The sequence below is a fragment of the Dendroctonus ponderosae genome, unplaced genomic scaffold, assembly GCF_020466585.1.
Source record: "Dendroctonus ponderosae isolate FM_Combo_2020 unplaced genomic scaffold, Dpon_F_20191213v2 Dpon_F_20191213_1, whole genome shotgun sequence".
In the NCBI taxonomy this organism is placed as follows: domain Eukaryota; kingdom Metazoa; phylum Arthropoda; class Insecta; order Coleoptera; family Curculionidae; genus Dendroctonus; species Dendroctonus ponderosae.
The window spans coordinates 61957566-61975647 of record NW_026017110.1 but is presented as its reverse complement, the minus strand read 5'-3'; the positions used below and the strand labels follow the sequence as shown (position 1 = coordinate 61975647).

Below are 18082 nucleotides of genomic sequence, written 5' to 3'. Positions count from 1 at the left end.
CTTGAATTAGCTTTTCTTGTGCCAGATCAATAAAACTATGTACATGATACATATACATTTTATTGGTCTCGTTGATTTAACCTAACAAAGAATACAGAAAGAACAAAAATAAAACTAGAAAAATCATTATATAAAAGTATAAACTGTTGAGCACCATATATTAAAGTAGGAGTGAGGTATATCTTCGTTAAACTATATGTATAGATACATGGCACGATTCATTTTTGAAGTAATTTGTGTAGTATAACTGCAATGGTAACTAGAGTTAATAAATATGACATTTCGATAAAGAAAGCGGTTAACTAAATATTAATGTGAATATTGCCGGCAACTACAGCAGAATTTAGCAAGAAATATGTGATGTATAAGCTACTCTGCTGCAAACAAGCCTTTAATTGAAAGCCTTAATGTGGTTGTTTACCGCTCTATAACCTAATTTCGGATTAAAACACCGGCCTCAAAACGCCGGTAACAAGATGTTACTTAAACCTGAGCTATTTAGTACATAAGTAGGTATTCCAATATTCACATTAAGTATTTTGTTTAGTGCAATATTGAAGTATAAACTGCCTTCACAGTACAGACCAAGATATTATACTTATTCCGATAAACATTACATTACAAGGACTTATGTAGCTAAACATGCCAAACAAAAACTGCTTTGGAAAAGAGAATTGGGGTCACAGATACGGTTTAAGAGCAATTTGGGGCCATTTGCAACATGTATTAAACTGTTGAAATGCCCTGAAGTGATTGTGATAGGGGAACCCCAGTTGCACAAGTTCAGAAAATTTAATATGGCATATAGGTACATTGAAAATATCGGGGTGAATATCTAGATAATTACCAATATCCGAATATGAATTAGCAAACGTTGGAGCACAAAAACCGACAAATTTGTATACGGCAGAATGACAAGGTAAATCTTATATAAACAGTTAATGTCATTTCGTAAGGAATCAGGCCACCCTGTGTTCATGTCGTTTGTCTCTTTCCTGCCATTGCAAAGAGGCAGCGAGAACATAGTTGATCACCTCCTGCACGATTTGTGCCTCAGTAACGAAGTCGTTTTTAAATTGCAGGACGTTTAGATTTCTCTAGAACTTTAGTGTTATTTACCAAAAACTTGATCAAACGAAAACCTACGGAACTATTTAAAAGTGTTTAGTGCAGAAGTCAAGGAAAGTGAAATGTAAATTCGCGGTTTTTGTTAACAATGTTTTCCTGCAGTTTCTCATAACCAAGTCCTGTGCAAGTAGAATTCTCTGAATATTACATACTTTACATCAAATACTGATGGAAAATAGGAACTATAACTGCTTGTGAATGGTTGGGGGTGCATTCCGGTTAATATGGAACAACATGTAAGTAATTCTAGTGCCTTGTAGCCCCAATATTGTTAGCCCCTAAAGGGCCTATCTCGTTAAGTAAATTGATTGTTAAACATTCCAAACAAGTACCAACATACCGGGTATGGGTTTGGCAAGTATTGTTTAAATCTGCTGACAATTACTGAGGAGTTCCAACAACATAAACCTGCACAAGACAAGTGGTTTCCTTAATGATAACATGTACATCAAATACCGAATATTTTAAACATATGTAAAAACATAACAGCTACTAAACAATGGGTGATTTTGAGTTCAAACATTACGAATTGGAGAACCCTTAGATGTTCAAGTGTGAAGTATTTGATGCAACTTAACTGTATTAACTAGCGTTTAAAGAGTTATATATCCTCTGTTACACAAACTGATACAAGAGTGTGTTAATTTGATGGTGAAAATTGAAAACAATTTTTGTTTGGTATTCAGTTAAAATCTGCTCCTAAAATGTTGATCATTTTGTACAATATACACATCTATTTACATGACATTCATATTATAAAATTGACATTTCCAGAATATTAGGTAGGTAGGTATTAATCATATAAAAACGATGGGCATAGCAAACACATTAAATATCACAGTAATAATGTTGGATGTAAAAGTTCCATATTATTTTCTTTTGATTCCTTACTTAGATATTACCCTACATTTCATATCTTGACGAAATATCAGTTCGAACTATCAACAGATTAGGCCCTTCGTAAACCTAATTTCCTAATTTTGCAATTAAAACATTAGTCACCAGTTGTTTTGAGGAAGGTCGCTTTTTACATTTTTTCTCAACATTATGTCCTCAATAATAAGGGGTCAGTCACTAAATGTAAAACAACATTAACAAAATTGGCTAAAAATATGTTCAACTAATTAAATTTAAGCTATGTCCAATAATATTAACATCTCAAATTAACTAAAGTTGCAATAAAATGCATTTTTGCCATAAAATTCTTGATAAAAATGCAACAATGTTATTATTTCGACTAGGAATATTCATGCACAAAATTAAATATCTTACACCTATGTTGTATTTTATAGTAGAGTTTTCTAGCTGCCAAGTCTTTTAATCAGCAGTACCTACCTTTGATAGCAGGTACAAAATGGCAACTTCTTCTACAATCATGGAAATGTCTTTATAAGTAAAACCTTAATTAAAATAATCCAGCTAACTCTGCCTTTAGTTTCAATTACGCCATCAATTTCATACAATAGAGTATTTCCAGTAAAAAAATATTATCTCGATTCAGAGAATATACTTACGTCATTAAAAGAGCGTTTTTTGTACATTTTTCGCGAAGGATTGAAAGTCATATTCATATCAAAATTTAAAAAGGACTGTGTTGCTTAACACTCCTCAATTCTCATCATTCTCGAAATTTTTGATTGCATGTCCAGTGTTAGCTGGATTTGTAGGCAAATTTCTTTTACCATTAGTCAACTAGTATTTTGATGGAACGTGCTCCATCATAGCTTGATGCTAGTCCCCGTCTCCCTTTATTTTGATGGCAATTGTGGCCAGTTCTTCCTCAAACTGTTGTTGTTCGTCTACAAAGTTTATACTTCCAGCTTTGTACCACACAATCACATCCACAAAAAATGCGCAGAGAAGTAGAGCTCCAGTGGTTCCTATTGTACAAATACTTACATAACACTTCTGTGAATATAAATTAAACGGAAAGTAACTCACCATGATAGAACATCCTGAAAGTATCAGAATCATACAAGCCACACGCCCCTTTTTCTCCGCACGCCATTTTCCATATTCGACATGCTGAGTCCACCACAGCTCCATAAACTATGGGACACGGCACATTGCCAAATAATCCTATTGCAAACTGTATCAGACCTAAAGCCATGGCTTTATCTTTTGGATCTACGCATCTTAGAATGAGTAACATCGATCCCACTTCAGATGTTGAATGTACAAACACAAATATGGAGAATAGCACAATGTAAGATATGAAATTGCCACATTCCTGTTCACAGTATCCCATTGTAGCATTTCCGTATAAAGTGGTGTTGTCAAAGTTATTATCCAGTCCGAGACAGAGACAATTTGAATATCCCACAATTTTTCCATGTTCCTCGGTGGTGTAGTTTTGGCAACCAGCTTGGCAAGGAGATAGATACGTTTTACCATCTTGACCGCAAATGGGTTGAAATTTGTTTTCATTGCAAGTGCACTGTGTTTTATTGCAAGCTCCTAATTGAATACCATCGGGCCTATAAATGACGTGAATTTACATTGTTTCGCAACCGAAGTAGACTTTGATTCATAAATGAACAATACAAATACAAACTACATACCCGATGGTTGGTTGTAAATCTGCCAAATCATTCATAGGGCACCCAATGAACATTAGCACGCCCATGCCGATAGCGTAAACAATTGCAGTAAATGCTATCCATCCAGCTACAAAGCGAGCATTTGGTTTGACTTTCAGTATGAAAATTCCACTTATTACGATGCCGACTCCCATTACGAGTATTCCACCAACGCCTAAAATGACCATAAATACAATCAACTCATACAGTTTGCCATTCATTACTGACCTGAAATCATATTGGCAGTAGGTGTTGGTAATCTAAATTGAGATTCTAAATATTTCGGTAGGAAAGTGTACAGTCCAGCAATTGGGAGAATATGAAGTACACTACTGGCAGTTCTAAACATGAGGATATCGTTCTTCAGAAGCCTTTTAACAGTCTTAGGAAAATCTAAAAAAATATATTTGCGTCCTTATCATGCTTTAAGGATTCGAATTGAAAGTGTCTTACCCCTGATACTGGGATGATCTTTTTTATCACTTATAACATTGTTTTTTCGAGGTCTATGCAAAGGCTTAACATGAGGTAGTCGTTTGGGAAATGCAAACATTGCAATTGAAGCTAGGATTAATAATCCTGATATAATAACTAAGCCCAACCACCAAGCTCCCACAAATCCTGGGTCGGATGCGTCAATTTTTATATCTGCGGACAAGTCGGCATATACATCCGTACATAAAGATCCTACTATAAATCCAAAGGCAGGACCAATAATGCGTACTCCAATTGTTATAGCTGCAAATTACAAACAAAAACAATTAAGCATATTTGCAATAGATAGATCAAATATATACAGGGGGTCCCGCTATCGATATCTGACAAACAAAAGTAGGAGAAATTTTAAAATTCAACAATATGCTTGAGGGCAAGCGATCTAAAAGATGGCCACACTTCCGGTTATACCGGAAGTAGGTATCAACTTGCTTATTTTAACTGGGACACCCTATATATTATTACATTTTTAAATTCTACTCCAAATTCTAAATATATTTCATGAATAACATCCTACACCTAAGTCTAACTGTTTTTGATATATGTATGTATTTGAAATTTTATGTAAAAAATTACAGTTGCAGCCACTCGAATAATTATTTATTTTTTCCATAAACGAGTATGGTCTACTTAATTTGAGTTGCATTTCTTGTCGAAAACTTCTCTCGCTTCTTCTCTTCTTACTTTGATGGAATTTCGACAACATTTTGAAAACTATTAATGCAGTGTGTTAAAACTAATATGTGTTAGAAAAATAGGTTTCAATATGCAGTTGAGAAAACCGACCAAATTCAATTTTTTCAAATGGAAACTCCCATTTTTGATAATTTTGTTTTAAGTAATTTTAGTAATTTAGTTTAAAAGTAAGCGGCGGTTCTCGGTGGGACACCCTGTATAGAAACAGGCATGGGACAAAAACAGATTTAGCCAAAGTGCTAAAATTATGGACATAAAATCAGTTGAAATTGAACAATTAAATATAAAGCGCCGTTATCATATGTATTCTTTAAATTAGCACGTTTTTGTACGTGCAAAAATGCTAATTATGCGTAGGTGGATTTGGTATTTGAGGAAATTTTCTGCTCGACCTAAATAAGAAAACAAAGGTCTATATTTATTCAGTAAAATTGAATAATAAATTCAGAAATCCGCTATCTGGAATACGCTAGTCGGAAACCATTTTCGCATCTATAAGTGCAGAGGCTTTGTGTTCGTTGAAGTTCTAATTTTAAATAAATATAAATTTTGCTGTCAATAGTAAATGTTCTAATTGATATTGACTCATATATGTAGTTAGCTCTGTAGCTCTTTTAAAATTTATAACACAAGTTAGAACAGCAATTTACTTTATTTGGGCAGTTGTTTCATTTATTCGACAAATGAGCTGGTTGATTTGCGACGTTAGGCATATTTTGGAGGTAGAGTAGGTTAATAGAAGCTTAATTGATTGTCCAAAACTGGTCATACACATACGAAATTAGTTAATACCCGGAAACTGTGCTGTAAATTGAAAATATAAGGACAATTTTGTTCATTCAGCAACTTACCGAAATATAGAGGCGATTGTTTGCTGGAAATATTATCATCCATATATGGAATTCCCAGTGTATATACGGCCGTTTGTCCCATGCCAACACCAAGTAAACTAATGAAGAATATTGCCAGGACAATGTTAGTAACGCTGGGTTGAATTTGATGTCCGGGAACAACGTCTTCATCATAGCACGTCTGGATTATATTAGGGGATATATTTTCATTGATAAAATCAGTTGCGTTCAATATCGTTTGAACTCGAGTTTTTGTAAACTCATCGAAATCGAGATTTGGCGCCTTGCATATGTTTGGCTCTCTGGAAACCAAGATCAAGATGAAAAAACCGTTTGAAAATCTAGTTTTGTTCGAGTTATTACCTAATAATTCCAGTGAGATCATTGGCTTTTATCAGTTGTTTTCCATAAATAAAATGGGGTAGTGAGCATGTGAAGCTGCTAACAGCAAATAAAACCATGCCCCACGCAATCCATTTTGGTCTATGTCCTTGTCCACCATAATATGTTAACAGTAAAGACGAACCAATTTGCCCCATCTCAGTGGCGCTCATTATAATACCTACAGATATTTGATATTAGAAGAGATTAGTCCAGATATGATTTACCTGATTACCTGTGATTTTTGACTGTATTTGGAACAACTTCTCTATCGTTGTTATTACACTTACAAAGTATGTGTGATACATGCCCTGTAGTACCCATGCCATACAAAACACTGCAAGGAAAACCTGAAAAGCTTGGTTGTAATTTCCCGCGATAAATGCAAGCGATTAATTTCTCACCTGTTTTGACGCAAAAATTTTGAGCCAACCGGGAGAACAAGGACCCCACCCGCACTCGGTCTCACTTTCATCTTCACTGTCACTTTGCGTTGTGAGATCTCCATTTGACAGGTGATTTTGTGATATGTGGTTGTTGTGATCGTCGTAGTGGTCTGGTGAGGCCGTTAGTGACGTTTGTTCACAAGCTCCATCGTTGTTCTCTTTTGATCCATTCTGTAGAGGACACATCTCGTCTAGGGATGTCCTATTGTTGTTGCTCACCTTTGACATTTTAGGGTCATAATTATTTTCAGTCATTGAACGTGTATTCAGCAATCTAGTTAAGATGAATTTTTATTTTGCTGCTCATGTGATGATGGAAATTCAGTCCTGATCATTTACTGAAAATAAAGAAATAACCCTGAATTCCACAAGTAAACTATGCCATAATGAAAGGAAATTATGAAATATTGGAAATATTTTCAGGCTTCAATTATGTGTCTGCATATCGTTCTGAGATATCTATGATTTACAAGCAAGATACGATTCTTTACATAATATTTATTTAACACTATAAATATTAATGCTTTGACTCTATTAAAACTGGTTTTCAAAATCGGTGTAACCATTCATAAAACCATTTGCTTCATTAAATTGAAAATCTTTCCATCTTCTTCGCATTTATTTTGCAATTTTCTCATTAAGTCCTGCTTAATTATGTGGAAATAATAAATTTACTATTTGTCCCCATTCACGCAATTCGATTTATCACTTTTTGCCAACTCGCATATATTATTTCAACTCTAGGTTTTTATTGTCTATTAACGCAAACCAAATGAGAATACAATAAATATAAATAGTTCATAAACGCGGTCTTTCACAATTAGATAAAAATAAATAAACACCATTTACTTTTAAAATACAACCTATGCAAATTTCATTGCTGTGACGTCAGCGCTGGCAAATCAAATGTATCTGGGTTAAACGGGTAAGATAGAAATAAAGTACCAGCTTATTATAAAAACCCATAAATTGACGCGCTAATAGAATATATGCGTAAGAAATGTCAACCATCATACAGATCCATTACGAAATTGAATTTTTTGTGCACTTGGTCTAAAATAGATAAAATTTAACTATTTTCTATTTGACATGAGGGTTTGAACACAGTGAAAACTTAATATGCTAATCTTTGAGACTAAACCATCAGGTTACACATTCAAATAGGACGATCAATGGTTAATTGAAATTCAATAATGTTGCATCCTGTAGTATACATATAAGAGTTTCGGACAGAGTTTTCTCTACTAATTAAATATACCTCGATAGCTCCAAAGGAACCGTTATCATTGAATACTTAGAAAGGAAACGTATCGTCGAAATAAAAACAAAATTTGGTGCGCAAGCATTGCAACAACGTCAAAAGTTTTGAAAGTGAAAAAGTAATCTCGTCATTACAGTAAATTGATACTTATAAATGCAAACAGTTACAGATGCACGCAGACTTTATTTATACATGCTAAGATACGAAGGTACTTAATGATTTATGACCTTATTAAAGATAAGTGGAAGTACTGGACTCGTAGAGGTTGGGCATTCAAAGATATCTAAAATGCATCATGGTGAACAATCGCATAATCCCATACTGTAATGTTATGCGAACCAAGGCCGGCCCTGCATGAGGCAAATAGCGCAAAAAACAGCTTTAGACAGTAAACAATTATTTAATTTGTGGAATTTCATATTTTGCATTATTTGGAATTCTACCTGGTACCCGAAAAGCAGGTGCAGAAAACAAATGTTTAACGTTTGAAAATTCTTATCACGGATTAACAAATATGTTCTGTTTTGAAAATATGTATCTATATAGGAGGTAATTTACTGCCATATTTAGTTAAATTACTTTGATTTTAATAGTCTGAAACAATTTAGATAATTAATTAAAACAACTTTACAGGCGAACATTTATTTTGATAAATTACTTTTTTAGTACCTATAACGCCTCGTAATTAGCTGGCATAACCAACACACTAACTTTCATAGGAAATTCCAAACTTTCTTCTTTGAATATGGGTCGCTCTGTATAGCTTTGCATATTCAAATGCTGTTATAATTTGAATAGAATACAAATATCATTTGTAATCTTGTATAACAATTTAGAAACCTCATATGACTTAAATGTAATACATGGTGATCTAAAAAAATGTATGTATATTAATTTCACTTTTTGCAGTGCGAGTGTGCGAGACACTTGGGGAGTCGATGTTAAGTCCAATTTATAAGTACATTTTGCTTCATTTTTTTCACAAATAACCTGAGTTTGGGGGTTGGTGGGGTGGTTGCAAAAGATGTAATTTATGAAAAAATGTGCTCTGATCGGCTAGCTCCTCTACTACTCTTTAACTATGTCTGTCTTTATGTGGAAATAATAACGATATTGCTATTATAGGTGTACACGAAACGTGTCTGAAATGCATAATTGTTTCATGTTGGTACTGTTACAACACTAGTACGCGTAAAGTATTTAAAAAAACCTATGAAACCAGGAACTTGCAGTCAGTGACTAAACAATAAGCCACCAATACGGCATAAGAAATATTTTCCTTTACTACGTATTGTTTTACTTTAATGCATTTGCATACAAGAATAACTGCAAGAATTTGCTTGTGTTAAGAGGCAATAGCCATTTGAACTGGACACACAATACGATTTGATTTTCAATTATTTACTATTTTTATTTAAATTTGAAACAATGGCCCATTTACTATTTAAACAAAAAAAAAAGATTTAATCGGTTTTTGTTGTTGCTTGTTTGCCCGCTGTAACAATTAGAAAAGTACGAGCGAATATTTCAACCATAAAATTGGCAAATCATGTTAATACATATACATACAACTTGATCAATTAAGAAATAGCTTTTGTTGAATTTTATTATTATTAAACACCGCGCCTACGATTGTATTATTTATATTTAGAAATCCTCAGCCAAGACTGGCATATTAAACGACCCTGGAAACGTCGATTATAACTGACCTAGGCACCTCAAAAATAATATGGTATCATATAATCACTAATAAATCTACATCTATTTTTCGTTATTGCCGCTCAGCAGATAATATTAAAATGTATGTAGCAAATCTTCAAAGTCAAAAAGTACACCTTGAATTTAGAATAATGTTGACTAGCAAACCAAATCCATGTAATGTGCAGTGACTCTATGAATTGTGAATTACGCAAATATTTAAATTTATAGATTGACTTGTTCTTATTTATTCGGGCCGAAAAAAATAAAACAGTCGATTTGAATTTCAAAACAGCTTTTGGTTTATATTTAAATATCAGACCCCCAATCGTCGCAGTTTTAGGTGTCTACCGTGGTTTCCTCTTAATAGATTAAAATTCTCAAAGTGGCCTTGTAACATGCAACTTTTTTTTGGTAGACATCTAAAAGTTAGATGTTTTATGTTAATCGATACAGATTTTTTTCTTCACCTTCAACTTTTTTATACACTGATTTTCTATGCCACAAGCAACGAGACAACGAGCTGTAATAATATTTAAAGGTACCCTAGTTTTCCATTTATTCAAATTATTAAATTACTCTTTAATTTCTGAAGAATGCAAATAATTAAAATTACGATAGTCCATTTCACTTTCACGTTACAAAGCGGTATCCGTTAAAAACGATTATTTAAATCACAACGTTTGCACTAGCCGATGTGTATTATCTATGTCCAGAAAAATCACTAAATCGTCTCAAAAACCAATTAGTAATAATTATTACAAATGATTTGCGATGATAATAATTAAGCATCGTGCTTAACTATGTGTAATTGAACGTAATTGGGCTTTTCATATTCACTTGACACAGAGAGTTCAAATAATAAAGATCAAATAACCATTTATTATTAAATATTCTATTTTATCAAACTTTCGTCTTATGCATGAATGTTAATAATCACAATTCTGATTCATGAATATGAATGTTTTCAATAACAGGTGGATCAGCACTTGCTGCAGAGAAAGTTGTAAAATGTAGACACCTTAAGAGTTAACAACCACTCAGCCACATGTAAACCATGGCCTCCTCCGTTTCTGTACTAACGCCCTCCATCATTTACAATCAAACAATAGAACAGTGACAACATTATGTTAGATGACTGCAGTTATTTGTCAATTTGGTAGTATACAGCGTATCACGAATTCGATGGTATTTAAAGTCTATGAAGACGACAGGACATTATAATCTATTCATGAAAGTTTTATAGCTCAATGATGTTCTTATTAACATATTTTATACGGCAGTGTATGTCTGCCTTCAAAGGATGGTATAAAGGCTGCCAAATTTTACACAATGTCCCTAAATTTTGGCACAGTTAAGCTTCAGAGTAGTAAGTAAATATCTTGTACCTGTTAAATGAATTACTTTGTGATTTCAATTCTGATTAATTAATACCTACAGTCTTGATTGACATTTAGTTGGCATTTATAATCAATAGATTTGATGGAAATGATCAGCGTTCACTGTTAAAAGCTTTAAGCTTAACAAAGTTGGTCCTTCTGTATCTATTTTGTTGAGACAAGCTTCCGACGACCTTCAAAATTAATTTGTTTACAAGTTCGTCTTGACAAAGCAGTTCTCGTGATGTTCTTTCATTTCTTCAGTCGCGAAGATATCTTTAGTGTTAGCTAATCGTATTTCAGTCTAGAATGGCTTTTAGATCAACTCTTATTAGCTATATATACCACCTTAAACCACATTAGAGCACACTGCCACGTTTAAAAATAATCCATGTAAATGCGTACGTACGCATGTTATCAAATTATGTTCCTCTCTTATACAATAAATCAATTATCAAATTTCCTTACATTCAAAGGTAAAATTAAATTGAGACTTACATTTCTGACCTGGGACAATCTTTTTGCGCACAGACTGCACAGTTAATGAAAACTGATTAATTTCAATTTCGGCTGTTTGTTTTGCGATAAAACAACATGTTATTTGCTGATAATACTTTTTTCGAGACGACGTAAAAATGCACTTAATTTACTTGTTCTGCTTTTACAAATGGACGACTCAATCGTAATTTACCTAATATGCTTCTCGGCTTTACCCTTGGGTTGAGGTGAAGCAACTGAAATTTGATTTGAATAGTACGCACTTAAACACATTCGGGTATCTGAAGAGATATTTGATGTTTGTTCATGAACTTATTAAATCAATAAGATGCGATTATAACGCTTGCATTATCTGGGTCACACGAGATTTTTCCGCAAACTTACTTTTAGTAAATTAACTTGAAGGTCATTGCAATTTTTGACCACCTTCTAATACTAATCTTCCAAGTAGGTTTACGAAAACATTCTCTAGATTGAAACATCATATTATAATAGACAGTTAATTAAGAAGTGAAAGTTTTGTAAATTCGGTAGTGACAAATATGCAGCTTGCTTGTTTTACGGATTACATCCCGTGACCGACTTTTATTAAAAAATCGTAATAATTAACCAGATTATAAGGTTCAACCGAAATGAATTTAATTCTTAGTGGTATGCCAAATTAGATCCTCCGATTTCTCTCACCAGTAAACAGCAGTATCAATTCATACTCGAGATGTGAAAACATTATTAGTCCAATTAAAACGAAAATTGAAAATGCCCAATCTGAAATAACAGCAAATGTTCAAAAAACCGAGATCAATCTTATTGTGGCCTGTATGCAGTAGCGTTTGTTTTTATAACGCGCGCATCTATCAAGTTTATTTTTATATATTTCTCAGACTTCACTTATGAAAGTTTTACGTTTTAAAAATACAAGCAACAGTGCACTCAATGTAATAAAGAGGAGATAAACGTATCAAGACTGAGATAAACTGCATCCAGTTAAGTGCACTGAAAACAAAAATGCAGATAACCGATTATATTTAAGGAAGTCGTTGTTAACATTGTAGCCCAGTAGGCCAATCGAATAATAATACACACTGGTTTTATTTAAGTGTTGTGGTATCGTTTTAATATGTCATCGAATATCCGTTGGAAAAAGTATTTCAAACCTTACATTTGTTTGTTGTGTCTCAAACGAAAACGGCTCAAATGCAACCGATATCTTTTAAATAAAATTTGAGATGCAAAACTCAAAAGAGCAACCTATCTTTGGTGGTCTAGACTGGATTTTTCGTTGACTCTGATAGACCTACAGTCCAATTATGACCGTCATAAATATTGACTGAAACAAGTTAGCGATGTTAAGATTGATGGTGTTGCTACCTGCGGTCATAGGCTGATCTACGAAGTGAAAATTGCTGTTTCATTCTCGACGTGAAGTTGTAAGAACAAATTTGAATGTTTTTATATTTGACTAGTGAAATGAATGGAATGCTGTGCAGGGATTCCCCTGTATTTCCTAATAATTTAATGCTTAAAGTCCTTGGTCTTTGTTTCAAAGCAATTTATATAAAATTCTCGCTTTAAATAACAAGGGATGGAGAATGTAGTCTATAAAATTTGGCTTGTATCTCGCTAGTAATTTTTATACGTTCCTAAAGGAATCAAAATAAAATGAACCTGAACCCATATCTGGCAACTGCAAAAATTTTCGATATCGCCCTCGAAAGGGAACAAAACCCATTTTGAGCAACAAAGTAAATACCAGGAAAGGTACAACGGATATGGAGGGACTATGGTCAGGGCTTTCGATGTGGGTCTTAACCTGTAAGAACTTTGAAACTTCAGAATGTCGATAAAACGACCCAAAAGACTTAAAATGTCTGAACCGTATGGTCACATTTTCTTACTTTTAGCAATTCGAACTATATATATGAAATCTATTTTCGATTCTCTAAAAAAAGCCAGTGAGGAAAATTGCATTGGATAAATCCCAAATTGAATATTTAAAATGTTTCAATTCTTCTGTATTTATCTATCACTTAGTATTCAAATTCATTGGTCATTAGTGGAATTGTATTAGCCACAAACCTGACTCAATATTCATTATTAACATTTCTGCGGTTAGTGTGCCCTAAATATTTGTTCATCATTTAATAACTGTCAACTTCATTAGTCAATTAGAGATGAAAAAACCGCTTAAAACTATTTTAACGGATTATTAACGCTATTTAAGCCATGCAAAAATGGTTAAGACAATGTTTAACCTTCAATTAGCAAAATATGAGGCAAATTTCACGTAATTGTTTTTAATGTCCAATGTCAATAAAAAATATTGCCCGTTGATTTGAAGCTTTAAAGAGCATTACATTATTACATAAAACGGTGCAAATTTACTTTGGGACACATCCACATAAGTATCCTAAATTAAACCGAAATTTCGTTCAAGTAAATGTAAAAATCTGACATCAATGGAAGCTTCATGATATGTGCGCATGAACATGACAAATTATTTTTTGTCCTACTTTTCTTTAAATTTCTTATTAAGCGCAATTACATTTTTTTCACTTGAATGTTCTGGTTTCCATGCCATTTCAGTGAATAAAATTAATGTGTTGATTGGGATAAATCGGACATGACCATACGCATAATGTGATTATATTCGCTCTCTTATTTGACTCGTTAATTAACTGCAGAATAGTAAAATTGTTATTGCAGAACGATTAGCTGAACTAATTTTACAGTATTTAGTTGTGAAAAATTTGAAAATTACATTAAAATTTTGAGCTCTAAATAATTTTCTTGTTTATGCTTCTATGATTTGCATTGATTTAATCGCACTGAAGACGCTCCAATTCTCTAATAAATAATAATATACTTTGCTAGGCTAATTGGCTTTGCAGCAAAAATTATTTTAATTTTTTAATCTCGTAGAGCTAAGAGTTTCGCAATCTGCGATAGTTATAAAAAATATGTTGAAACCATTTTTAATAATAATGTTAATTACATAACAATCTTTTGTGTTTCGAACGCGGGTACGAGTCAAGGCCAGTTACCTTCATGCCAAATTTTAGTATAGCCGAATATATGCACTACGTTTCTATCGTCAACTTTCGATCCAATCGAGGACCATCAAATAGTCACTTGTTAAAATAGTACATTATTTAAGAATGAAATGTGCTGATTTGTGATTCGATGCAGATTGTCGGTGTCAAATTACTTTAAAGGGCAAAGACACTGGTGCGGCTAAGTAGATTGATTATTTTCATTATCAGTTTTATGTACACACAGGTTATCTACACATAGGTTGTTGTACAACATGATGCGAGAAGTATACATATTTAGGTTATTTCATCATGTTGTTTCAATACTAGATCCCATAATTTCCGAGATGATTTTCCTAGCCTAAGTTGTCGGTAATATTATTCAGTGAAACTAAAAGATTATTCACGTTTTCTTCCACGGATTCACGAGCATCTTCGAAGTATTCTAGTTACAAACAAATGTAATATTATGTAAAAGAAATAGAAATCTCTACTTAATTACTTGCACTCTCGTTATGGGAAGAATGTATTTGATGAATGTTCCACATAATGGAACAATAACCATTTCAGACTCGTTTTCGTTTCTAACCTCCTTAATCAACAGTACATTAAATGTAGCTTAAACTTGACTGGCCTAGTTGAGCATTGTCGGTCATATCAACTTTTAATATAAGCAGCCTTTTAAAATAACATTAAAACAGACTTAAAAGTATAATACATTTTATGAGATGAGCTAGTAAAGGTTTTCTTGATATAACTCGTGAAGATTAAATAGTAATAAACCCGGATGTGGTAACCTGGATTTTGGATTTGGTGCACACCTTCTATACTAAATGGAAAGGAAATAGAGAACTAATCAAATCGTTCATAAATTGCGTTGGGCTTGGCAAACCAGCAAAAATTGACAGATTTAATTTTGATGTAATTTCTGGCTTCTGAATCGTGATAGTTTATCAATCAGACAAAGTACCTACATTGAAAAATTAACCGCAAGTATTCGCATGTAAGGCTGTACTTCAAAGAACTAAACTGCAGAATAGCAACAAAAAGTTCGTTTCGTATTCAAGCTATGGCTTATTTTTCACAGTGCTAAAGTATGTTAACGGTTTATCGTATTTTATTGTCTTTTGCGGCCTATTCGTGATGCAATATCTAATGACAAATCTTTTTACTTGTTAGTAATCGAGGTTGTAGTTTTTCATGTGTACAACATCAATTGATAAACTTCGATAAACCGTCGATTTTTCGGTATTGAATGGTGTTTTAATGAAAACGGCTGTTGAGAGGCGGTGTTTCGGTATAGTAGATAAAGCAAAGCGGCCATAAATTATTGTACATAAACAAAAAATCAGTTGTTTTTAATACTTTATCTGACGTTTTAAGGAGATTGTTGCCTGCCATTGAAATAACTGATAGGGAAACATACGAACTGCCAAGGGTCTAAAATACAAATGTCTCTTGCTCTTGTCCGGGAGCTTACAATGAAAACATGTTTAGTATAGATATCGTAAAAGTATCAACAAAAGTTGCTTGTTGTTTACAAGCAACTTTTGTTGATATTTTCAAAACAAATACTGTAGATTGTCTTAGGCATCGGGTAGAAGTGACTTGATGAGAAGCGGGCACTTTATATTTTTGATGCCAATTATGTGGATGATTTTTTCTGTAATTTAAATATGATTTCTGTATCTTAATGTTAAAAACTACAGCATGACAACATAGCAGACGCATCATGCCTGCGACCGCTTCTCGGATCGTTGTTCTTAAGAACGGTAGACTTGAAGGCGAAAGTGGAAAACGAAATGAAATATAAATAACTTTTACATTAAGGTGAATTTGTTTTCCATTGAATAATTTCATTTGGTGCTTAAAATACGAATGCCATTTGAAATGGACATTGATCTAAAATACAGTAGGAAGTCTCACCTAAACTTTGCCGGTTCATCAGCCTGGGTAAACATACTAATATTTGCAGTAACGAAGGGGAAAAGAACGAAACAGACGTATCGTTCCTGCCAGAGGGTCGCAAAGGCAACGCGGCACATTTGCCGGTTTGCGGCGGCTAAAAAATTAAAAAGGGTGCAATGTCAGCCTTGAATCTGGCAGTGGCTAAGATGAAAACAACGATGTTATGACGACACCAAATAGACAACCGCCACAATAACGTGGCCGTTAAACACGATACGGGAGCAAGCCAACACGAATTGAAAGCGACTAAATGCGGCTGGTTCATACTGGGCCCAGGCAGGCAACCGACCTGATCAGGCCCGGCCCCAGGATGAGATGGGCTCTTTGCCCCTCCAAACATCTCGTGTTTTTTCCATTTTTTCATAGGTGGTTTTCATGCCTCCTCCCTACACGTCGCAATACTTAGCTACCATGCAGCGTTACCAAACTACTTGCACCGTTACTTCTTCCGGACTTATAAAAAGTCATAAAAAGTTGCGTTTTTTATATTCAAACGTATAGGTTTTGAGCTCGAAGCATCACTTTTTCATTCGTGGATTTGTACGAGAACATTGGCTCACTTGAAAAAATTTTCGGTCGTTTTTTTTGAAAAACCAGACCAAGATCATTTTGCCATGGTTGAATAGAATCTTTCAATAGGCATTTTTCCACCCATACATCAAGATCGAAATGATCGTCAAAGGACGGAAAGGGCAGATTATACAGCGACCTGCTTTTGACGAAAAAGGGCGACTGCTCACTTTTTTGTTCGGCTTTTCGGCGCGTCTTTCGTCTCCATCCTTGGAGATCGAAAGGACGGTCATATACAGTGTGTCCTCTGATCGTAGCTATGCGATTGGTTAAATTAATCCGTGGCTCTAGTGAAGAAAAACTAAGTATACTCCGAACATTTCCTGCATCTTGGTCTCGGAATAATATATCGATTTGTCTCTATTCAAGCAGTGCTGAACATCGGAAGTTGATATTTAAATTCTTAAAACTTTTACCTATTCATGCGTCAATCTGTAGATATGCTACATACAATGATCAGTCCACCATTGTTTAACTCATTCTCAGAATATTTCATTGCTTATATTAATTAGCAATACACGCGGGCGGGTTCTGGTTCAGCATGCCGAAAAACGATAAATTACTACAATTAATATTAATGATATAATATAATATTGTCGAGTTTTACATATGTCACAGCAACATTTATATTTATTTAAGCTAAAATTATCGATTTACAGAACAATCATGCAACATTTCAAGTTCAATTGAACTAATAATACCTAATATATATAATAAAAATAAGTACAAGGTATGATTGATGAAACTGTGCTATTATATCGTTGCTTCATCCAGGTTTTTATCAAAATCACTTTTGATAAATCACGAAAAAAAGGAAATTGTTTGAAGCAATGAAGCCCTATTAAACAGGCAAACTGAATATTTTAAGAAAGTATTGAATGGCAATACTAGTATACCTATATAAGACGTATTGAGCATTGAAAGCTAACACGATTCCTAGCCAGTCAATTAAATTTCAAAATGCGTTCTGGCCACAAAAGTTCGACAAGAATTTTTCATGTACACTTTGGCCCGCCGAGGTGAATACCAAATTTTTGCACGTTACCGACAATGCAGAGAGAAAGATATAGACGATTTCAAAACAAAGATTGCCTGCTCATACA

General features: G+C 33.7%; 1 protein-coding gene across 1 annotated transcript; it reads right to left on the bottom strand.

The window, feature by feature from the left end:
- Positions 1-44: 44 nt before the first annotated feature.
- LOC109541028 (solute carrier organic anion transporter family member 74D) lies at positions 45-16689 on the bottom strand. The gene is made up of 10 exons (XM_019909697.2): positions 16368-16689; positions 6535-6914; positions 6366-6480; positions 6113-6311; positions 5750-6051; positions 4161-4445; positions 3936-4100; positions 3690-3882; positions 3070-3605; positions 45-3008 (listed from the first exon to the last, which is right to left on the bottom strand). The coding sequence occupies exons 2-10, from the start codon at positions 6829-6831 to the stop codon at positions 2860-2862; spliced, it is 2241 nt and encodes a 746-aa protein (XP_019765256.1). The 5' UTR covers positions 6832-6914; positions 16368-16689; the 3' UTR covers positions 45-2859.
- Between the last annotated feature and the right edge of the window lie 1393 nt (positions 16690-18082).